Below are 24,709 nucleotides of genomic sequence, written 5' to 3' on the forward strand. Positions count from 1 at the left end.
CACTTTTCAGGCACCATTTTGAAAAATTCTCACTGCCACATGTTCATTGTGGACACGTGCACAACTGCAAAACCACAACTAAATTTTGACATGGTTGAAGTTCTCGAAGTTTTACCCTCCATATAATTTCCGCATGCTGCTTAGCTACCCTCATCCAGTCGGCGTACATCTGCTTCTGGCGGCGATCGTCACGCGAACCGATCGTCAGCGATCGTCACGCGAACCTGAAACCAATAGACGTTTTAAGCCTGCCGCGTACAATCACTAGACTTGTTCCTGAAGAAGAGCGTTTCCACTGCATTTCAGATTGCGTTGCTAGCATCAAGGGTTCTAATATGCATCGCGTAAATTTTGACCTCGGAGTGCTTTCCTCATCATCAGCCAGACAGCGCTGTCTTCATGGCAGAGGCCTCTCCATGTTTTGCCACTGAACTCAGTCCCGTGCTTGCTGCGGCCCCGTTATTCCCCAACTTTCTGCCTCTCCCTTGCATACTTGCCTTCTCTTGGAATCCAGTCTATTACTCTTAACTCTTTCGCTACCCGCGCCTAGTCAAATAAATCGATCACCGGTGATCGATGCTTTGAATCGTCGAGTTTGGCATGTTGAATTTGTTTCTTGTGCACCTCGCACCTCCTACTAGTTAGTCCAGCCACTGAACTTTCAGAATCAGTTTGAATTTGCCTGTTTTGGCAGCACAGTGATTTTTGACAGACCTTTGCGTGAACCAATGTGCGTGTGTTGGTGGGAAAATGCACTTGGCTGACGAACTTAAGAGAAATGCGTGTTGCTTGGGGTTATGCTTCAGTAACATCAAAGTTCTGTAATCAAAAGAACTTTTGCAGGTCAAATATCAAATTATGGTGTCAGCTTCGCAATCTGACAGCGTTGAGTGGAAATAACAGCCTGAAATTTAAGCCAGCTGTTCACTAGAGAGCTGTTGTTTGGAGCCGAAGATTTATTCCGCCAAAAATTATTTCCGAAGGTCCGCCACTGGCATGACGTGTGGACGTGGCCTTTTCAGCCAGATCCCAGCAGCTTCGGTTTCACTCCTATTGTTATATCAGACACACGGCCGCATCCCGTGTCGCTAGTCGCTCCTATGGAGTCGTCGTCAAGCGCGCATGTGTGCGCCCCTGCACCGTGATAAACGCACTGCGTTCGAAACTATCTTGCAACCACACCTGACTTTAGTGACGACGAGCTTTGAGTCTGAAGATGACAGCACCTCTGCTGCAAGCTCTGATGGCGAGGATATTTTGCATCAGCCTGGGACATCCGCAACCGTTCAGGGGTTGGTTTCGTTTACGGCCTCAAGTGGTCTCCCCCGCGGCACATGCGTAGCTACTGACCTTTGTGCCCAATCTTAGAGCTACTCTGATTACGTGCGAGGTCCACACGTTGCTGGGGCATGATGTGCTGGCGCCGGCTGCAAAGCTTCTCATGACACGAAGGCTGCCGGAGCACATCTAGGCCCAGCACTACAGAGAGGCGCGAGACGTTTTAGGACTGCGCATGATTTCGTTTTTTTTTTTCAATACTATCTGCAAAAATACGAATAAATATACTTGGATGCATATTTTGGGACGCCTACCTATGCGGAGAGAGGTGGCTCATGGAAAAAGGTGACGCCACACGAACTGGTGAAGTTCATCGCACATCTGATTTATATTGGTGTTGTTCACATCGCGGGCATCCATCTATATTGGAACATCAGCAGGCTATTCTCGTAAAAAAACAAAATAATTATGCGAGAAGTGCACGAGGGCAGCTGTGTCTCACGAAAACCAGGAAATGCTTCACCGCATTGCACGAGCAGCGAAGCAGTACCTCTGTTCAGATTTTTTTGTATATTTCAATAGAAACACTGTGTAGAACATTTATTATTTTTTATATTATTTCGGGGTCATTTATCTTCAAAATGTATATTCTGAATTTTCTTTGTTATGAGTGTTTTGCAACTTTGTTCCCGAGACATATGAAAAATAACGATTTTGTCGTGGTAAGGAAAGAGTTAATGACCAGCAGTTATCTTGCCTATGCACTACATGCCCTGCCCATGCCCATTTCCTCTTCTTGATTTTGACTAAGATGTCCTTAATGCCCATTTGTTCCCTGATCCACTCTGCTCTCTTCTTGTCCCTTAAGGTTACACCTACCATTTTCCCTTCTATGGCTCGCTGCATCATCCTCAATTGAAGTTGAGCCCTCTTCATAAGCCTCAAGGTTTCTGCTCCGTAGGTAAGCACTAGTAAGACGTGTTTAGGGGCCCTTTAAAATTGCTGAATGCAGTGACCTTCTGCGGGTCTGGTCACACACCATGCTCGTCCACTAGATGTCCAAGTACTGCTGCCTCTCATTGGCCAAATTGACATCTCTTTCAAGTGAGTGTAAGGGCAGCTTGTTCAAGGCATGTCAAAACGTCAGAACGGTGATGATGACAAGTAGTATGGTATGCACAAACAGACGGGCTATGCAATGGTGATATATTAAAACTTGTCTGTCTACAGGACCAACACTGTTTACTCAGCCAGACAACCATGCACACACACTTATTTTATTATTTTTTATTCAAAATACCCCTAAAGGCCCTCAACGAGGGTATTACATAGGGGGACATTTTACAATAAATTGTGAAAAATAACAGAGTAAGAAAAACGGTAAAAAGTACAATCTTGACAATTGGCTGGTATACATAGTCAGAAAACAACAACAACAACGAAAATGAAGTAAATGCAAACTACAACATACTGAAGTAACTAGAAACAAATGGTAAAAAAAGGAAAAGGTGCAAGCACAGTAGGCAGTTACTGAATGCCTACGCAAACAGAGTACATGAAATACACAATACAGAAGGAATACCGCTACAATATGCGAAATGAAAAAGGAAAAAGGTGAAAAGAAATGAACTAGGTAGGACACCACGTTTAGGCAATACGCTCAGTGCGTAGAAGATCTTGAAATTTCGTTATGTTTTTTTCGGTAGCTACGTGCGATGATAAATGGTTCCATTCAATGATAGTGCGTGGTATGAATGAATTAGCGAAACGATGAGTGTGACACATGGGTCGTTTGACTTTGTACTGGTGATCGCGGCGAGAAAAAACGACTGCAGGGGGCTGAAAGAAATCGTCAGAAAGAATTGAATGATGGTAAACGAAAGGAAGACCCAAAGAGAGCTTATAAAAAAAAAACGTTCTAAGAAAGCTGCCACTCCCCTTGTGGGCTCTCCCTACTAAAGTTTCTGCAGTGCTTGGTTGCACGAGCCCCGGCAATTGCAATTACAGTTTGCTACTACATACTTTCATCATGACACCTTAGTCTAGCTTCTAAAGCAAATCTTGTACAACCGTGGCACAATAACATGAATGCTTTGAAAAACTTACTTGAGGATTTCCTCCTCGACTGCTGCCACTCCCTGCGCTTGAGGATTGAGGCTCTTGGCAGTGGCACTACCAAAGTCACACAATACATAGTGGCCAGCATCGCTGATTAGAATGTTCTCCACCTGAAACCCCCAAAGTAGAGGCTAGGTGAGGCCACATCCCATAAGTGTGACTCTTTAGTACTGTATGAGGGTATTCAACTAATACAGGCCAACTGATTTTTCTCTTTTGTGTCCTTTTAATATTTGAAATACCTATTCAAATAATGAATTTAGTACACTGCTAACCAGTACAATTTTCAAATAACAGCTACTTATGTATTGCTTTAAATCACCTTTAGAAGAGTGCGTTACTGAGAGAAGTAGTGAGGAGTTGACCTGCTGACCTGCAAGAGGTATCGGGAAGAAAATACAGATAACATGCAGCCAGTTTCGTTTCTGTATTTGCGACTTCTAGCACAAATGTGTACAGTAAATATAAACAAATGTGCTCAAATTTTCCTACGAGCTGTATGGAAACCAAAGTGTTACGTGCCTTCACTCTACTAAACTTTGACCAGCAATTTCAGCAACCTCATTATCGGTAAACCACAACCCATGAACCACATCAGCAAGAGTCTAAAAGTTTGATACCTGCGGTGAAAGATGAACTACCCTGGAACTACAGTGATGTCAACAAAAAGCGACAGTTCTGCTTGTTTCTAAACTGTGACAAAAAGAAAAAGGGATCCTCTAAACATGTAAAGAGTCAAGTAGTATTTTCACAAAAGCATGTACAGCCCATTCTTCAGTACTGTAACAATGCCCCTTACTTGCTTTAAAATGGCAATTATTCAAAGGTGGGCTGTTCGCAAGTTACTGCTTACACACTTTCCTTTACTAGAAAGATGCAAGACCAATATGCCTCTCCAGCACTGATATTTGAAAAAGTGGCAATCTAAGTCTTAGTCTTTATGCACTCTTAGAGAGAGATATTCTGCTGTTTTATTTGTTACATAATACCTTGCTCTGTGCTTTTATTTTGCTAAAGACTTTCAGAATAAATAAAGGATTATGATTTTCTCAATAGCTGCGCAAAGAAATGATACCATGTGCACAAGTTCACATTCCATATGTATGCACTAAACAACCAAATTTACAACTGATTCTCCAAATGGTCTGATGGCAAAGTCCTTTTTTTGTGGTTCATATAAGCACATTAGGGAATATTTCAATTGAAAAATAATGCATTTTGTGATAACTTTTATTCCAAAGTTTATGTTTCATAATTCCCGAGATGGAAAGATACCACAATATACTTTGAAATAGAAGACAGTGAAATGCATATTGCATGCAGTCAGAGTGGCTCCAGCAAGTGAAAATTTTGTCGCAATCCTTACAGTGCTTGTGATCAGACACATTGGCTATTGAGGCAGCTCACTCAACATAGCACCTGTCCTTGGGTTAATACTACATTCGTTTTCAGTCTCTCTGTTGTCATCACTACCCAGAGAAATAACAAGCACATTCATTTTGAAACATTCTTCTTAAAATAACCCAAATTACTGCTGCAGCAGATATGGCAATAATGATGTACCGCAAAATTACGAGCAAGTTCCCACACCCGAGCAAGCACCCCATCCAATTTCCGTGCCGTTCCGGGAGCAGTCTTAACAGAGTTTGGCATCACTTAGAGCATCACATAAACAAGTCTGCAGCTTTTCAGTGTATATTCTGAATAGCCTGCAATACGGGAAATGCTGCTCTGATGTAAACAAGGAGACATGACCAAAAACTAGAGAGCAGTCATCAATCAGGCTTTTCATACGAAATAATGTCATATGCTGGCTTCATAGCAACATACCCGATGTGCATTGTGGTTAAGCATTAATGACAAGGTGAGCATGGCACATACGGTGTCTGCGAGGGATATGTGACCACCCCTGCAGACACTTCACTCCCATAATGAAGAACCTTTCGCAGCGCGATCCACACGAAACAATTTTTTTTGCGAAATATCAAGCAAACTTTTGCATGTCCGAACCTTACTTTGCCACATGTGGGTGCAAACACCCACACATGCTGCAATGCGTGAAAAGCAAACCATCGCCACCGTTCTTTACATTGTTTTGGTGCTCTCTAAGCCTGTCATTGAGCACGTGCGGGTGTTTGCCTGTTTTTGATGAGTGCTCGGTTGTACGCATGCACAAAGATGAAACTATGCGGTTGATTGTTGAATCGGCTACCACACGTAAGTTAGGGCAAGATTGCATCAGCGCACCATCATTGTCATTATCCAGAAAAGAATTATCATTCCTTGATGCCTCCGCATGCCTGAGTGATCATAAGTTTTCATGTATATATGTTTGATCCGGCTTCCAATAAATCATTGTTGAAAGTTAGCGCTTGTGTATGTGTTACTCCCTGTCCCGTCCTTGTCATTTTAGTTCTGCGCTTTACAATATGAATATGTCGCACCAACAAGGCCAAATATCTACCCTTGCTAAGTTAAAAGCTATTTTCTTCTCACCCTTTACAATATTGTAATTTTTTCCGTATTATAATTGGACCTCACCTTAAACTTGTGCTGCTTTTCTTATTTCTTGATTAATTCTGCAGTGTTTAAAACTTCGCTACAGTTACAAATGCTAAATTTATTTGGTGTAACAAATTAAATACTGTGGAGGCGCTGGTGGTGGCCAGGGAAACAGAACGGGAAGAACAAAGCCGTGCTCGTGCTTGGCATGCTCCCGCTCGGCAGAACAGCGGGCAGTCAGGGCCCAAGACTTGGCCATTATAGGAGGTTTCTTCTCTGGCTCCACCTGGGACTGATGGGTCCCGAGTGGGCACGACTGCTCGAGATACTCAAACGGCTCGCCGCGGATATCGACGCTTTCCTTGAGGCCAGGGGAATCCCAATTGACGGGCTGCGGACGACGGGGAAACTACGCACGTCGGCACCTGGCGGCGACCAGAGGGCGGAGGACGAGAACCACAACAGCACTACTGAGGAAGATTCCGTGCCTGCCACATCTGAGACTGCCGAGACTGCTAAGAAGGACGTCGAGAATGCAGACAGTGCTACTGATGTGCAGAATGTGAGTGATGAGGCAGTACCAGGGGACGACGAGGGCGCGGAAAACGTGAGCGACGAGGAATGTGTGAAAATGGTTGAGGAGATCGTTGAAAACGAAGCTGGAGACTGCCAGGAAGGCGAAGAGGAGGTCGGTGAATCACAGCACTGCAAAAAGCTGGTTGGGGAGCCGCAGCGTGGTAATGAAGAGGCCTGGGAGTGCCGAGATGGCGAAGAGGATGCAGATGAGGAGAACGCAGGAGGTGAACACGGCGCTGAGAACTGGGAAGCAGCTGACAGCGACAAGACGGCCACAGAAATGGAAAGTGACCCAAGGGAAGATGTCGAGAAGCATGGAGGTCAGGAAGAGGAGGAGATAGAAAAGAACAAGGCAGGAGGTAAGAAAAAAGACGCAGGCATTGACGGAAGTCGGCTGGCCAAAGAAGAAGACGAGGGCAACAATTTCGTCATGCAGCAAGAGGAGAACGGCGAGTGGCACGTCATGGACATGTTGGTCAGCAGCGACTCTATAGCGGTCCCTGTTTTGTAGTACGAGTCACCATCATGCATTGGCTCACTAAAAGCCTTGGTCATCTTTTTTATCAAGGAGCACCCACTTGACATGGAGTAGGTGGCAATACTGCAGTAAAATGTTGCATGCAACACTAACTGAAAACACTCAGTAGTTGCCGTAAAAGCATCTGTTAGATTGCCCTTGCTCAGAATTATTCCTTTTCTTCAGTGAGTTGATGACAGCTTCTTTTGACTTTACATCAAAGAAAGTGAGCAATGTGGTATATAAAACAAGAACTGACATCCAATTTTTTACCTATGGAGATCAGTTGCAATATACTAGCCTTCTCGATGACAAAAAAAAAAAAAAAAACACCCAAATAGGGCTCCGATGCAAGGCACATGCAGAATATAGAACTATGCTGCGTGGAGTCCATTATACAATTCACAGGTACATATGCCCTCCTAGTGCCTCTGATCAACATCGCATTCGCCAGCTTATGGCCTCAGAGATCTGGTGGCAAATATCAGAAGCCGTGGCCAGCTAACTTTGCTGCTGCCGAAACAGACATTGCTCTGCTCACAGCCTCTGTAATTGTCCGCTACTAAGTAAAGACGTAGACAATCAATGAGGCCATGCTACGCTTCAACAGCCTGGCATGGGTAGATTAACGATATCAAATTCAATCCAACCATTCGACAAACAGTGCCTGCAGACATTAAAACGTATTGTCCCAGTCTTCCACTGAGGGAGCAGTAAACACTGTTGTTATATTGAAAGTACGGATAAACATACCTCATTATATTGAGGTCAAAAATTCACAATGCTCTATGACTTTTAAGTTATATAAGCTGAAGAACTTTGTTATACCGAGAACTTCGTTATATCAATATTTAACTGTATTGATAAGTATATATGCTACAGGGGCACAGCACAGGAACTAAAAAAAAATTCAGCGCTATCACTGCTTCATATTCAACAAGTTTCAAACTAAAGTAGCCTATTTCTATTTCATGAATTAGATAACACAACACCATGTAAAGCAATTTTGAAAGTAAGCAGTGCACAATGCTAGAATTAGTGCAGAAATATTGTGTCAGACTAGAGGGCAACTAACATTATGCACTGACCTGTTCCTAATTCATCGATAAAGTATTCATGCCAAGTGGAAATAAATGATGCAAACATGCTGAAACATCCTGAAGGTGTTGACCTTGGGTTCGACAGTTTATGACATTTTAAAGAACCCCATCCTCCTTCGTACCAAATTTTATAGCTGGAAATTTGTGATGCACTTTAACAGCACTTTTCAGAGGCACCAGAGTGACAACTACAATAAGAGTTCTGCCAGCACTCGGACGGTATAGCAACCTGTACGTAGAGGCACTAGTCCCGAGTTTAAACCGCAGATCAAGATGAATTTTTCGTTTGCTCAACACTTTCTTTCTGAGGAATCCACATAAGATAAGATTTTTCTGTACCTTTCCCTGTATGCCACAATTGGGTCAATGACAGTAATACCCTTTCCTGAACCTTCCTCTACATTGTGGGCTCTCACAGAACTGACTTGCCATATACAGCAATACACTATAGATGACAGATTTCCTATTGAGAGTTATTTAGCTTGTAAGCCAGTTCATGGAGGCATGGAGAGGCCAACAAGCAAGGTAAAAAACAAAGCAAGATTTGTTTTAAGACACCCACCTTGTTTTCATGTTTGCGTAAGTCAAGTTTCAATGCAGTCTTGCAGTACCTGCCTAATATTTAACAACCCAGCGGCACCAAACATTGAGTTGATTCATGTTTGGCACCACTCAACCACCTTCTGCTCCCCAAGACCAAAACTGCATGACAATATTGTTAATGATTAGACAAGAGAGGGAAACAAACAAGGTGAGGCTGCTTGGTTGCTGAGAGGTAAGCAACACAGTAAACACTACCTTGAGGTCCCTGTGCACAATGGGTGTTTGACAATGGTGCAGCCTTGACACCGCTTCACAAATGTCACAAAAGATTTTGAGAACTTCCTGCTCCGAGAATCCAGTATGGAGCTTGTCATTCATCAGCTGCAGCACATGCCCTGCACAAAATGGACTATCTTTTCACACACAAATTGCACAAACTTGGCAAGTCCATCAGATAAACAAGAGAACAAAGCACAGAAGTGAATATTCAATTTCAAATAATGATCATACTGCATACATTATTTAATTTATATGCAGAAATCTGAATACTTAAATGTTTGAACATTCCTTAAGGTCAAATATGGTGTAGATGTACTGGCAAAAATTTCAGAGAGCTTCATGCAGAAGGACCTATTCGATCAATTGTCAAACAGACAACTTTGCTTGAAATGTGCACTGTTAACTAAGAAGGGAATAGTCCTGCAATAGTTCTGAATGACTCATTGTCATTACAAAAAAAACATGGCTGATCCCTCCGTCATAGGAATCGGTATAACACGAAAGTGAAACGTGTCTTCACAGAAGTAGTGCTTATTGTGTAGTGATATATGAGAGCTTGTACAATGTCTATTCGTGTTTGGCAGCTATAGCACCGTTTGACGTGGATGCACCCATGTTGACAGCATGTCTCTATAGTGACGACAAACGCCCATGATCATGATTAAACAGTTGTGGTAGCTGACGGTGTGAACATATATTTGGACACAGCGAATCGCGAATTCCGCGTAAGGATGATATCAACAAGCTCATAATCAACACTGGTACCCGGTATGCACTTCTTCAAAGCGTCGTCAATTAAGGAGAGAAGCGGCATGGTGTGCGCTTTCTAGTAATGGGTAGCCGACGCCTGTGCTCATGCATACACTAACACACACTGCGCTTCAGCAACACGGGAGGTAGAGGTTCGTAGCCTGAGCCGCAAACGCGTGCATCCCGCTGGTTTCTGTCCCACAGGCGCTGCTCTCGCTTCACCAAGGCACGACATTCGCCCGTTGAAATCGCGTCCTTTCTGCAACGCGTATTGCAGCAGTTTCGTTAGTCGGTGCTCTCGCAATTGAAGCAGTCGGCGGTGGAGAAATCCCGTTGGTGCACATGGAAGCCGCACTACTCCGATGAGCCGACGCACGCTAACACGAAGCCAAAGGCAAAGAACGTAACTGCGTGAAGGGTGCCTCGGCGACGCCAGCGCGGCCAGTCTACCTCTCTGGTATCGAGACGCTGTAACCATGACCTCCGATATTGCGCGCAATCTCAGAGGAAGAGCTAGTAAGTGTCGATCGTGAAGCATTACTCCTTTTCACATCTCACAGACGGCGGCACCGCCCCACTCCGCCCGCCGCGAAAGAGAATGTGTGAAAGATATAAGGCGCGTTCGCGCCGTGTCTCGCATCTCCCGCGTTAGCTTAGTCGGTAGGGCGTCGGGCGCTTGCCGTCGCAGCTGCAATGTCGTGGGTTCGATTCCTAGCGGGGTATCTTTTTCTTGGTTTTTGCTTTCTCACCCGTTGGCGTCCATTTTATCAACGTCATATCCGTGACGGATGTACTTGGTGGTCCCCAGCATAAAACACTTTCGGGTTAAAAAAAAGTACCAAATAATGAGCTATCCTACACAGCGAACTTACTGCATAACAACTTACACTGATCTGATAAGCAACAGCTCTTTTCTTTTAATGAAGCCTGAAAATTTGCAAAATTAGCAAGAGTGAAAAATGCCTGGCAGTTCCTGTCACCCTGTTAGCCTCATGGAGGCTACACATGAATATGGCATTCCAGTATTATACTTAGTTCTTTTACTGAAAATGGTGCACCAATCATTTTATGGCTTGCATGAATACATAGCAAACCAAACTCTGTGCACCTAACCGAGAGTAGTACCCCTACACACATACTCATTCACCTAGATTTACAGTCGCAAGCTGTATTACATGTTTTCACAAACAAGTTTGTTTATAATACAGCTTCAACTGCACCTCTTCCTGATGCACTTCATCCAAACGATAGGAAATTCAATATTTAGTGCTATATTTGAGCCTGTCTTTCCACGTATGTCCCTGAGTGATTTGATTAGAAAATTCCACTTACGAACACCATTAACAGATAGTCAAAATACATTTGCATACAGTATATAAAGCACACAGTGAGTCAATGAATTATATTTTGCAGAAGGCAGCAAACACTGAATGATGGCACACGTAGATTAAGAAACACTAAAGAGCGCATTAAGTTACACTATACAAAGAAAAAACTGCTAGCCACTTGGCTGCACAAGAGTACTACGAAGAGCCCCTTTTGTAATCCTCTAAGTAAAACTGAATTAAAAAAGCATGTCTCATTATGACATGTTTTTCAATGGGCTATTTTCCAATAAAATCTCACTCGACTGTCTCATACTGCCATCTATAAACCATCACTACTGACTGTTTATACCGAAGTCTTCTCCAAAATATATTTGCCATAATAGTTGCTCATCACATGACATGCTCTCTGAAGTAGATGGAAAGTTACTTTGACGTACACCACTGCACAACCTTTCCTATCACCATAAGGCCTAAATGCCTTTGGTGCTCAGAATGCAGCAGTGCCCTTCGCAAACAACTAAACACTTGTCATGTCTTTATTGCAGAACAAATGCAGTGCAGTAGCAAGCTGGCCTGATTCGTAACAGTGCCTATCAATATGCATGCTTGAAGCCCAAATACTGCGTGAACACATCCTACATGTCTGTTACAATGTGCCATTGAGAGCAAGTCAAACACACAGACACCACTCAATTTCGAAGAGGCCCTGAGCTTGCAGAACTTCTGATAAAAATGTATCTTAGGGTTTGTGCTCATCTTAGCATCTTCCTGCTCGGATCATTTACTCGCTTTACAAAGTCTTCATTATTTAAAGGGACACTAAAGGCAAATATTAAGTCGACGTTGATTGTTGAAATAGCGGTCCAGAAACCTCGTAGGGCTACTTTTGTGCCAAGGAAATGCTTATGTAGAAATTGCGTGCTGGACGGACTGAAAGACGAAGAAGAGGAGAAGTGGGTCTGAGGCTGGAGTGCTTGAACTGTTCTTACGTACGCCATGTTGGGACGGTATCGCGCAGTGCGCTAAAGGCTGCAAAGGAGATTTCCCACAACATTTTGGTGCCGAAGACTCGGGAAGCCGCGGCCTTCATCCCACGAGCTGTCGCTTCCGATCTGGGACTACTTCTTGCAACCAGACTTCTTGCACTGAGTCTCTTCTTGCAACCAGACCGTCATGGAGCGTGCCAAGAACAAGCGGGCTTCGCGTCGATCCCAGAGTACGAGGATTGTGAATGAGGTAAATCAGCTCGTACAGTCAGACCAGTTCGAGCTCTCGACGCTTCACGTCCTCCACAGCCGGTTAAAGGCGGTCCAGACGGAGTTAGCTGCGCTGAACGCCGAGTTGGAAACCTTCCTGACAGACGAGCAGGTGGCAGAAGACTACGATTCCGTTATGGAATATGAAGACGCTGCTACCAGCGCTTTGGCCCAGCTCGAACACCACATGAACAGGCTCAAGGTCTCCTCACCGGCTTCGACGGCGCATCCGCCTGCAACCACTACTGAGGAGGACCCACCAGCGACCTCGGAGAGGGAACCGACGCGACCTCAACGTGAGTTTGGTGCACGATTGCCCAAGTCAGAACTTTTGTGCTTTGACGGCAGTTTAACTCGATGGCAGCGGTTTTGGGACATGTTTCGGCACTCCGTGCACGATAACCCGAGCTTGTCCAACACGGATCGGTTCCACTATCTTGTGTCGTTACTCGACGGAGCCGCTGCTCAAGCAGTCGCCGGAATTCAGGTCACAGATTCATCTTACCGCGACGCACTTGAAATATTAAAACAAAGATTTGGGAACGCGAAGCTAATCGAGCACAAGCACCTGGAGAGGCTCCGCACACTAAAACCCGTCAGGTCGTCGAGCGACGTATCAGCCTTGTGGAAGCTGTACGACGAAGTACAAGTGAACCAGAGAGGACTCGCGAACCTTGGAGTTAGCGCAGTGTCATACGCAGCCATGCTGAGCGAAGTACTGTTGAAAGTTATCCCTGCTGACATAGTAGTTGACTACTATAAACAGGAGAGCAGGGAGTCACGTTCCGTTTCAACTGACGCCTGCAGTACACAATCTTCGCACGAGGAGATGGGGCGTTTGCTGCACTTTCTTCGGATCGAAGTGGAGTGCCATGAGAGAAGCGCACAGATCTCGACTCCAGGGTTCATGAACACTCGTAGCGATGTTACTCAGAGCTCCCAAAAGCCTTTGTCGCCTCCGTCTGCCAGGGTGCTTCATAACAGGACAAACGGTTCTTCCGCGCCCTGCGTCTTCTGTCCGGCAACTGACCACACTACTGAGGAATGCACTAGCCACCTCAGCGTAGCAGAGAAGCGCAATTTGCTCACAGTGGATGGTCATTGCTACAAGTGTACTGCAAAAGGACACCTGGCACGCGACTGCCGCCGCAGAGTACAATGCAAAGTATGCAAACGTCGTCATGCATCTACAATGTGTACCGCGGGGGCAACTGGAAATACTTCTGACGCTGCTATGCATGTTGCTACGAACGGCGCAACTGCTGGACTTAACGCCGAAGTTCTCCTCCAGACGTTTCGAGCATGGATGACGACAACGGCAGTCAGAGAACGTTTGTACGAGAAGACGTTAGTAAGAAGCTGAGGCTAACGCCGATACGGGAGATCGATTTGGTGATCAGCACATTTGGACGAGGGCGATCGGAACTCACCCGACGCGCAAAGGTCGTCAGCTTTTTGCTTCGGAACCAACACGACAACACATCAGTACAAATGGAGGCTGTTGTCGTTCCTTTCATCTGTGACGACATGATCAAAGCCCCACAAACAAACAAATTTCTGCAAGTCATCATAGCAGAAGGCAAACCATTAGCAGGTGCAGTTGTTTTCCCGAGCGTCACTTGCGAACCCGGGGTAAGTCTTCTCATTGGATCCGACCAGCTGTGGAAGCTAATGCCCAAAAACAGCGAAGTACGGTGGGACTCGGACACCAGAGCATTAATTGCCATTAACACGAGAATGGGGTGGACTCTCCAAGGACCGTCGTCCGTCGAGGGACAAACCACCCAATATACCTGCAGCAATATCTGCGTGCTGCGAACTGACGTGCACGAGAAGGAGGACATCTCTTACCCATTACAACGGTTTTGGGAGCTGGATGCCATTGGTATTGTTGAAGAGCCATTTCTGAAGCAAGACGACGTCGTCTTAAGAAGGTTCACTGACACAATCGGTTTCCGAAATGGGCGTTATGAAGTGGCGCTACCTAGGAAAACGGCAGAGTGCAACTTGGCTGATAATCGCAAAGTCGCCATTTCACGATTGCACTCTTTAGTACGCAGGCTTTCACAGAAGAAAGAAACACTCGAAGCATATGATAAAGCTATTAGGCAGTACGAGAAAGACGGACATGCCGAGAAGATCGACACTGATAACTTGACACATGAACAGGTCTACTATATGCCTCATCATGAAGTGATCCGTGAAACCTCTACAACGACAAGACTCCGAGTTGTCTTCGACGCCTCTTCCCATGGAGCAGGGGAACATTCTTTGAATGATGAACTGGAAAAAGGGCCAAACCTTAACGCAAACCTTCTCAAAATGCTTATCTCGTTCCGTTTGGAAGTATATGGCATAACCGCCGACGTGCAGAAGGCGTTCTTAACAGATTTACATAAGACCTGAAGATCGAGACGCACTTCGTTTCCTTTGGTTCGAGGAGGTGCCTTGTTTGGGGAAACCACTACCAAGAATACAAGAAACAGGAATGACTAGAGTGCCGTTCGGAACAACGTCGAGTCCGTTTCTTTTGGCTGCTACTATGCAGTACCACTTTAACCACATCGCACCACTGTTCGAAGAAACAGCCGCAAAGCTCAAAAAGAGCTTTTACGTCGATGACTTAGTGCTGGGCGTTTCGACCGCTGAAGAAGCCGTAGAGCTGTACAAACAGATGAACAAGATAATGGAACTAGCTGGCATGAAGATGCAGAAATGGGCGACGAACTGTGAGCTGCTTCGATGCATCCTACAGCAAAATGGAGAAACACTTCCGACTGAGTCTCATTGGACCAAAGTGCTCGGGCTGTACTGGAACACCAAAGAGGATAAGCTTAGCGTTAACTTGGACTCTGTCTTGAAGACTGACAGTCCAGGGAATACCAAGCGAGTCGTACTTCAGACCAGCTCCCGGATTTTCGATCCGTTGGGTTTCTTATCACCATTCACCATACGAGCCAAAATGCTCTTTCAAAGAATCTGGACCCAAGGTCTAGACTGGGATACGTCGCTGCCTGAACCGCTGAGCGATGAATGGTGCAAATGGGTTGCAGAAATAGGATATCTTAATGACTTCTCCATCAGCCGACGATCTTTCAATGATCTTGAAGGTGATCATACACGATACCAACTACATGTATTTACTGACGCGAGCCCTCATGCATAAGGGGTTGTCGCGTATTTGAGAGCAGAAGACGCATCTGGAAGAACCTTCATCCAGCAGCTTCTAGCCAAAGCAAGAGTTGCTCCGCTAAAACAGCTGACGTTGCCAAGACTTGAATTAGTAGCGGCATGCCTCGGAGCTAGGTTAACGGCATTTCTAAGAGACACACTACCACGGAGCACTCCATACTACTGTTGGACTGATTCCAACATTTGCCTGTGCTGGATACAGTCTATAGCAACAAAGTGGAAGCCGTTTGTCTGTAACCGGGTCATTGAAATTCAAGCTCATACAGAACCAAGTTGCTGGGGTCTCTGTACAGGGAAGAACAACCCAGCCGACCTTGTGACAAGAGGTTTGTCAGCCCGGATTCTCAAAGAGAGTAACTTGTGGTGGTATGGCCCCGATTGGCTAGCTGCAGCTCCGGAAACATGGCCAAAGAGAGAAGACGAGGCCGCTAATTCTAAAGCTACATTAATCGAAGCGAAAGAACAAATGGGGATCGTATTGGTGTCTAACTGTACAATATTAGAGCCCATACTAGACGCGAACAAGTACAGTAGCTGGCAGAAGATTGTTCGTATAACAGCATGGGTCAAGAGGTTTATACACAATTGTCGCAAGAACACCCACCCACAATGGGAAGGCCCCCTACGTGCTCAAGAAATACAAGCAAGCGAAGAAGTATGGCTTAAAACCATGCAGTTGCGGGCATTCGATAAAGACATCGTTGCACTATCTAATGGCAGGACACTTGAGAAAAGTTCGCGCATACGAGACCTTCATCCGTTCTTGGACAAAAGGGGCATACTTCGCATCAAAACTCGCCTCGACAATGCGACGACTTCGGACGACGTGAAATTCCCAGCACTGCTACCACCAGACCAGCATTGTGCGCACCTCATTGTGAACGACATGCATCGACGCATTCTTCATGGTGGTGTTAGTGCTATGCTCGCTGAACTACGTGAAAGGTTCTGGCTTCTTAGGGGGCGTCAGTGTGTCAAGAAAGTGATTAGTAAATGTGTTGTGTGTGTGCGATTTCGACTTAACGCTATTTCGACACCGACAGCACCTCTTCCCAAAGACAGAGTGTCCCAGTCACAGCCATTTCAAGTCAGCGGCGTCGACTTTGCCGGGCCTGTGTTTGTGAAAGGTGATTTCACCGAGAAAGCCTATATTGTTGTTTTTACATGTGCAGTAGTTAGAGCTGTTCATTTAGAATTATGTAGTGATATGACTGTCAATTCATTTATGCTGGCTTTTCGTCGTTTTGTCGCACGGCGTGGAATACCAAGTGTTTTATATTCCGACAATGCTCTAACGTTTAAAGCAGCTAGCAGGGAATTGAAGTCTATATACGAGATCTTACGAGACGCGCAAGTACAGAACTTTTGTGCGATGAGTCATATTACGTGGAAATTTATTGCTGAGCGTGCTTCCTGGTGGGGAGGCTTCTGGGAAAGGATGATACGAACGGTTAAAGGCTGCCTCCGGAGAACGTTAGGAAAAGGTAGCTTCAACTTTGAGCAACTGAGCACAGTTTTAGCAGAAGTCGAGGCAGTGGTCAATTCTAGACCATTAACATATGTATCTGCTGATGCTAAAGAGCTTGAAGTTCTTACACCAGCTCATTTTCTAGCACTTGGACGACTAACAGTCCTTCCTCACCATGAAGTTCACGTAACAGCAATGAAGCGCACAGACACACTGCGCCTTTGGAAAGACCGTCAACGTAGGTTAACCGCTTTCTGGAACCGCTGGTACAAGGACTACCTGCTAGCTCTTAGAAGTGCCCACTTCAGCAAAGATAAGGGGAAAGAAATCACCTTAAGTGTTGATGACATTGTATTGATACGTGATGACAAAGTCCCAATAACATTCTGGAAAATGGGAAGGATTAGTAAGGTATACGAGGGTACTGATGGACACGTTAGAGCATGCAGAATCCGATTAGCAAACAGCGCGGAGATTACAAGGCCGATACAACTACTATCGCCACTAGAATTATGCAAGTAAATTTGTCGGGGCGGAGGATGTAGAAATTGCGTGCTGGACGGACTAAAAGACGAAGAAGAGAAGTGGGTCTGAGGCTGGAGTGCTTGAACTGTTCTTACGTACGCCATGTTGGGACGGTATCGCGCAGTGCGCTAATAAAGGCTGCAAAGGAGATTTCCCACAACAGCTTATTTTGAAATAAAATCACGTTTTAGTGGTTTGCATCTCGTTAGCGCACTTCAATCACCCTCCTGAAAGCGGTATTTCGCACGTCACTGTTGCCATGGCCAACGTTGCCCGTCTTTACTGCGCGGCGGCGTGCACTGGCGGCATGCGCCATTCGGGCTTCCGGGAACATCCCATGCATACGGCATTTTTTCGAACTTTCTGTCAGAGCGACTTTCACGAGTGCGCAAAACACACGCAGCAGTACGCGATACCGAAACTATCACTGAGACGCGACCGCGTGAGCGAAGCAGGGTGCCAGGCAAAGCACAGTTCGGTGAAAGCAGAACCTTTGAACAACACGCGCCGTTCCCAATGGCAACGCCAAAGAGGTTCTTTTTTCCATGATTCAAATGGAAACAAACAAGCAGCATTTTATTACGCCTCTTGATGCACGGAAGGTTCTTTTTTTATTGCAGCTAGTTTGATTACGAGTGATTAATTGTAGTCAGACTCTCTCACGTCATCGGAATCATTTCCAAAATGTCCCACTCGTGGTGCTCATCATGTGATACGTTTAGCTTAATTTCTCGGTAAGTAGGGCACTGCTGCTGATAATATTGCCGTTTTAGACGTCATACACTGAGCTTTCACTCCGACATAAATTGTTATTTACCTTTAGTGTCCCTTTAAACACCATTACAACCACATTACTATAGCTGCCCGATGGAAAGCATTTTCTTTTATAGCATCATTGTTTGACATGTTGTTGGGCTTGTACTGTTTGATATGCCAAAGAGCTAGCTGACAGTTAAAAGTTCTGTTTAACTGAATTTCACAAAAGATGGGTTCTATTTAAACCAAGTTTACTAGCAGTGTGCCTATAAAAAGCTGAACAAAGTCAATACCATGGTTCCGTTCATCTAGCATTTCCATTTAAACAAGCTGCTGGCCCTCAGAGGCATAAGGGCAAGCAAACTTGAAACATTTAGAAGGAACTGCGTTTTGCATTTTATTGTGCTTAATTCATTATTTTTTCACTTTCACTAAAACTACGGTGAACAGCAAGATATAACAGTTATACCAGCATTGCAGAAGTCTAGCTATTTCAACATATTGCTCATGTTTTCTCATTAATAACTGCAGTTTACCCATCCAGAGCCAGAGGCTTCACACAGCTCAAGGCAAGATACAGTTTGGTTCAGGTTAAAAGGACTTTAGTTTTGTTTCGCTTCAGTTCCGAAAAATAAAAACATAGCAGTTTAGAAACCTGTTTGCAATAATGAACTGGCTCTCAAACTAGTATGACAAAGAATCAACTGTATCCTACATCCATCTTAGCGACACAGACAGTGCTATTGACTTGCACACATGCAGAAGATTTACAGGTGGACGAAGGATTTGACTCTATGGAACATGGCAGAAAATAACCGATATTTTTACATGAACATCAATTAATGCAGTTCAATTTGATACAGCTACACCAGGCACAGACATAAAAACAACCATCTTAGACAGTTGCATCGTTAATGTGTGGGCCTCAACACGTCCAACCCTAATCTCTCCTCTCCCTCCATGCTTTTTCTATAATCATCCATATTTTGTGCCGAAAGATCACAAAAAATTATTTTATCTTACAAGATGTAAAGGTGCAAGAGCACTGTCATGGGGAAAGCGTGTACTTGCAAATATTTACAAGGTTCTTGTGACCAGAAGCAGCCCCGACAAATGCAAGGCCCTTGTTACAAGGTCCTTGTGACCAGAAGCAGCCCCGACGAATGCAAAGCCCTTGAGACTCTTCTACCACTTTGTTGCTGTCATGTTTGTTCCACCGACCGAGTGAACCCTTCTCTTTGCAACACTTTTCATGGCAGGACAGAGGTGTAAGGCACATACAGCTGTAGTCTCATGATGAGTACAATAGTGGAGGGTGGTCGTGTAAACTCAGCTGGATTGACAACTCACATTATTTCATGAGATATTGGTAACCTGGCAATGATATCAATGCAGCAAGATGGAGACCACAGCAGCATTAGGGAACCCTGGGAGCAAGAGACGTCTTCATGGTGGCAATCATAGTGGTCTTTTTGAGAGGACTGATAGACTGTGAATCCTTCCCGAGCGATCTGACATGCTGTATCAGCTTACGCTAAGGCATCACAAATGTATGTAATGGCTGAACTTGAAGCAGTGGGAAGTAGCGTATCAAAAGGCAGAAGGAAGTCATGTATCAAGAGGCAATGAAGGTTCATGTCCATGGAGCAGGCAAAATAGGGAGTAGCCAGTGGTGTCATACCTAGAAGAGTTGTAGGCGGAAGTAACATAGGGCCGCAAAGTTGTATCCCAGTCACAATGGTCTGCAGAAATGTGCACTGACAATATGTAACATAAAATTTCATGGTGATAACTTTTAAATTTTACTTTTTTTTCCTCTAGAAAATAGCCCATTTTAATTTAGTGACACCATAATGCCACAGAAACATACAACTAAATTTAAGAAGCATTGCTGTCAATACATCCAAACATTAAAAGGCAATATTTAAAGCCTAATATATAGCAGATGCATGGAAATGAAGTGATAGATCATCAAGGAAAATGACAAACTATGCATGGAGCAGCCTTGAGAGTGCAGCATGGAGTGACATGAACAGCAGCCTTGTGGTCCTGTGCTTTTTTTTTGCTCCCCCCCCCCTTTCTTAAGCACTTCCATAACACAGCTGTTGATGTACACTGCGTGAATTAATGTTAGTGTTGCCATTGTCACTGCATTTTCGTGATGGTTTATTTAAAATAATAACCACTGTAAGGAAAACCCTAATGCAGCACACAAGCAATGGACCCCTCTCGCCCTCTCCTAGGAGTCTTTTTTCCCCACAGTGCCTAAGGTGTGTCGGCACCTTGCGTTTTCTTGGCTGATTCACCTTTGCCACTCTTGCCTGTCAGTCACTTGGGACATGTGTGCTCCAATATCCATCTGAGCGAGGATCTGGCTGAAATAATTGAGGACAGTCTTAAGTGACTTGGCGGACTTTCCAGAAGCCGTTGCCCACGGTTCATGACTGCCACGCTAGTGCTTCAAGTTCTGGTTTGCACGTGCCCCGTGTACATATCAGAGAATAAGCCCCTTTTGTAGATACCACAGCCGAGTCATCTCTATACCTTGCCATTGTGTCAGTAAACCATCATGGTACCGAGCTACGCATCCCTTGGGCTTGTTGAAAAAACACATCCTGTGGAAAGCTGACACGGCTATGAACTGCTCAGCCAAATATTGCAGTCGTGCGCGCCGCGTAATGGCCACAAGCGGAGCGCGAAGTTGCCGTTTCCCCAGGCACCCTCTTTTCAAACAGAGGCCGGTTCTCACTCTCGGCGGTGGGCGGGGCGTCTGTCCGTTTACGTCGCGGATCTGTCCGTTTACGTCGCAAGAGACATAGCATGCTTATTGGCCGATAGCCGACGTAAATCGAGAGCGGCGTTCGGATCAGATGCGCTTCTTGCCGTGGGGTGCCGCCACTTGCCGGCGCCGCACTCCTCAGTACACGGTAACCGCACTCGCGCAAGCGAATCACAGCGGGAGAGCGATCGCGTTTCATGACGTGCGCTGACGTAACTTCTTTCCCCCATGCCATCCCTCCCTGTCTAGCTTCCAGTGCGCTTGTCGGCACGAGAAAAGAGAGAAAGCGCTGGGAGCGTGCGCCAAACCCCCGTAACTCCGCTGATTCTTGACGGATTCGAGAAATTTTTGCGGCAATCGATTCGGGAGGCAGTACACTCCGATACTGAGGTCATTAGATCATTACTTGGAAGAGTGGTTCATGACCCCTTTAAGCCTTAGCAAGCCGGGCACATTAGCCTGAGCCCACAACATGTGGTCACACTACACTAAGCGCTATGCGGTGCCGGAAGAGCAAAGGTATAATAATTGTTGGAGTTTGACATCCCAAAACCACCATATGATTACAAAAGACTCCACAATAGAGGGCTCCAGAAAGTTCAACTACTTGGGGTTTTTTAACATGCACCTAAATCTAACCACACGGGCATCTAGCATTTTGCCTCGGAAGAGCAAGGGTGAAATTGCCATCAGGAAAGGGTGAGAAGTAATTGCCAATTAGACCTTCCAGGCAAAAGCAACTGAGAAATGACAGCACATCCATCGCTCTGTCCTGCTGTCGTTGGAAAAGAGGAGCAAGGGTTTAAGAACACATTAACACACACACAAATGCAATTGGGTGCCCCACAATCCCCATATTACTGGTGGCATAAGATTTAGCAGAAAAGTGCATCTGCTCACAACTTTCTGACAATTTTCACTCAGGATGGCAGGTTTCTAAACTGAAGAGCGACACTGTTCTGTGTAGAAAATGCTAATTTTCTCTTAACCGGCAAAAACACTTTCAGCAGCTGGTACAACACTGATAATTTGTCCTTTGCTGAAGAAAAAGTGAAAGATGGAGTCACGTGGTGCAATTTCTGGTGCGAATGATACGTGGCGGGGGGTGTGGCCATTGTTTCAACACAGGTGCCCAAAAAAATTGCATAGCCATGTGTTTCTGCTGAGAGTAGAAAAAAGCACACTGAATTGCTTTATGCGTGTCTGCCAATAACAGCGACAGTTGTTATGTCACAAAGGTCGTTCCTTCCAGTGGCACCAGATGGTGTTGCCCTTTGCACATCACCGCAGAACACATTGGTGGAGAGCACAGTGCTAGGTGCTCTCCACCAATGTGTTCCCCACTTTGCAACATAAACTGCCACGAGCACTTCCAGATGAAGTCCCTTTACGCTGCCCTTGAACAGATCAATGATTGTAGCATCAACTGGTGAAAAAGCAGCACAACATTGAAGCAAGGAGTAGAAAGCAAACAGTCTCAGCACCATAGCAACCAGCAGACAGTCTGCTCACTTACTGAGCACAGAACCAGCACACATTTTTTTGCTTTGTCAGTGGCAGGGGCACCACTGTCCTGTGCTAATACTTTGTCATGGGACACATTTGAAAAGTGTGCCGCAAGTATGCATTTGTAGAAGCTCCTAAAAAATTGTTCTTGTTTGCTGACTGCATGAAATCATGCACTGAGCAGACAAAGGCTTGACAAAAAACGACCAACCGTGCCACTTTATTCACTGCACAAAAAAATGACATGCCAAAAACAACACTAAAATACCTGACATTTCCCATAGATGAGTAAGCATTGCTGCCTCTCATAGGACAGACATATGATTGAAAAGTTATCTTGTGGTGCAGTTTTGAGACAGAAGAAACAAGTCCTCCCTGCAAGATGCACTGTCCACACCCAAATATTGTATCCTATATCATGGCAGGAAGTAGGGACAGTAGGTGGCTGTGCATGAAAGCATGGGCTTTCTTTCGTCCAAGGCCGCCAGACATTTGATTTTCTTTTATGCGGGTACCCTCACCTCGCATTTTCACTCACGAAAAATGAACCAAGCACCTTACTCAAGCCTGACTTTAAAGACATTGCAAAATAATAAACACTGACCTTTGTAGTAGTGCATGAGCATGAGGACCTCGTATACCCCGCCACCGACATGGTTGATAACCGAATCCACAAAGCCAATTATGTTCTTGTGGCCACTCAGATTACTCTGCAAAAATAGAAAACAAGTGTTTTGTCAAAATTTATTGCTTTGATTTTAACATTCCAAAGTAACAATGGCTACGATGCTGTTACGGAGGGCCATAATTAATGTCAACAAACTTGGGTTCTCCAGTAAGTGCATCTAAGTGCATTGGCATTCAGCCTGCCCAGAAATATGCACACCCCAATGAGGTATAGAACTTTAAAAGCTCAGCTGCTGCAGTATGCAACACCACAGAAATGGAGCCATCACAGCGGATAACAGAGTACAATAAAAGAAAAGCAGAGCTTAAATTGGATTTAGTGTTTACCCCTTGGGAGGTAGTTGTTTTTCTATAGTGCAATAAAGTCAATTTCTGCCCTATTAGCAAATTACAAGGCTCTAAGTTCCAATGTTATTAAATGGCCATGTGCTGATTAACATTCCACATATTTTTAAATAAGAAAATTCAATAACATTAATTATGAATGCAAGTTACTGATTTAGCAAAAATAATTATCATGGCCTGTTTGTTACAGTCACTGTCCCTGGAAGGTAGTTTGTGATCAACATTGAAGTCCTCCGAATGAAGGCTGATAAGAAGCTCTTGAACTTATGCATTATAAAGAAAATTTTCTTTTTTTTGTGTCTGTGTGTATGCGCATGACACACACAAACACACACGCACGCGTGCACACACACCGTGTCACGAAGCAAGAGGCGCGAGAGACATCGACAGTCGATAAGCCTTATTGCCCCATTTGTAATATTAAACTAAAGCCTTCCTCAAAATTTTAGTTTAGTCATCTTCTGAGCAGATGGGGCAATAAATCTATGGATGTGCCGTGTTAAAAAAATTATCTCAGACGCAGCCACAAGTGTACATCAAGAATAAAAAAGTGTACAGCACTTAGAATATTAGGAAAGGCTACATCAAAACAAGAGTATAGCCAATATGTCAACAGGAAGTAAAACAAATGAGCACAGGAACAAGACATCAGATAAAGTCCTCATATTAACATACAAAATTACACAAGCACGTCTATCCATATGGTTTACAAACTCGTTTACAAATACATAGTTTTAGGTATCTACTATATTTCCCCTTCGAGTCCTTTCAAATTTTCATGTCATTACATCCTAATATAGGCTCTTTACAGGCCCCCTGTATACACCTTTCCATATGTGGACTATCAGAGCAATGGATATTTGCAACAGGCCATTTTTATCCCTGTTGCTGATGCAATGGTAGAACACAGGTTCAGCTGAGGGAGTCTACAGCTTAATGTAAACAGCCACAGTAATATGACACCTAATACACATACCAAATGTACAGACTCTCAAGGTTTGACCCTTTAGCAGCCATTAATGTGTTACGTTACACTTCTTTAAGTACCACAATGCCACCTGATTCCAACAGGAATAAGGCGACATTCATGAAACTGACAAATTGAATGTGTTCACTGCTCGATCACGAAACTCGCTAACTGCAAGTAAGAGAAAATGTTACATTCATGTGATGTTTGTACATTATTTGGCCGTGCTTTTGCATT

At 44.7% G+C, this 24,709-nt stretch overlaps 1 protein-coding gene across 3 annotated transcripts in view; it reads right to left on the bottom strand.

Annotated features, from left to right (window-relative positions):
- The window catches only part of LOC119396577 (AP2-associated protein kinase 1), a 105,869-nt gene that overhangs the window by 72,569 nt on the left and 8,591 nt on the right, over positions 1–24,709 (bottom strand). For all 3 annotated transcript variants that reach the window (XM_037663852.2, XM_037663866.1, XM_037663860.1), the window contains exons 3-5: positions 23,078–23,183; positions 8,890–9,029; positions 3,385–3,506 (exon numbers count right to left, since the gene is read on the bottom strand). In XM_037663852.2, the coding sequence (XP_037519780.1) occupies positions 3,385–3,506; positions 8,890–9,029; positions 23,078–23,183 (368 nt within the window). The remainder of the gene's footprint in view (positions 1–3,384; positions 3,507–8,889; positions 9,030–23,077; positions 23,184–24,709) is intronic.

Source organism: Rhipicephalus sanguineus, chromosome 1 (assembly GCF_013339695.2).
Source record: "Rhipicephalus sanguineus isolate Rsan-2018 chromosome 1, BIME_Rsan_1.4, whole genome shotgun sequence".
NCBI lineage: Eukaryota > Metazoa > Arthropoda > Arachnida > Ixodida > Ixodidae > Rhipicephalus > Rhipicephalus sanguineus.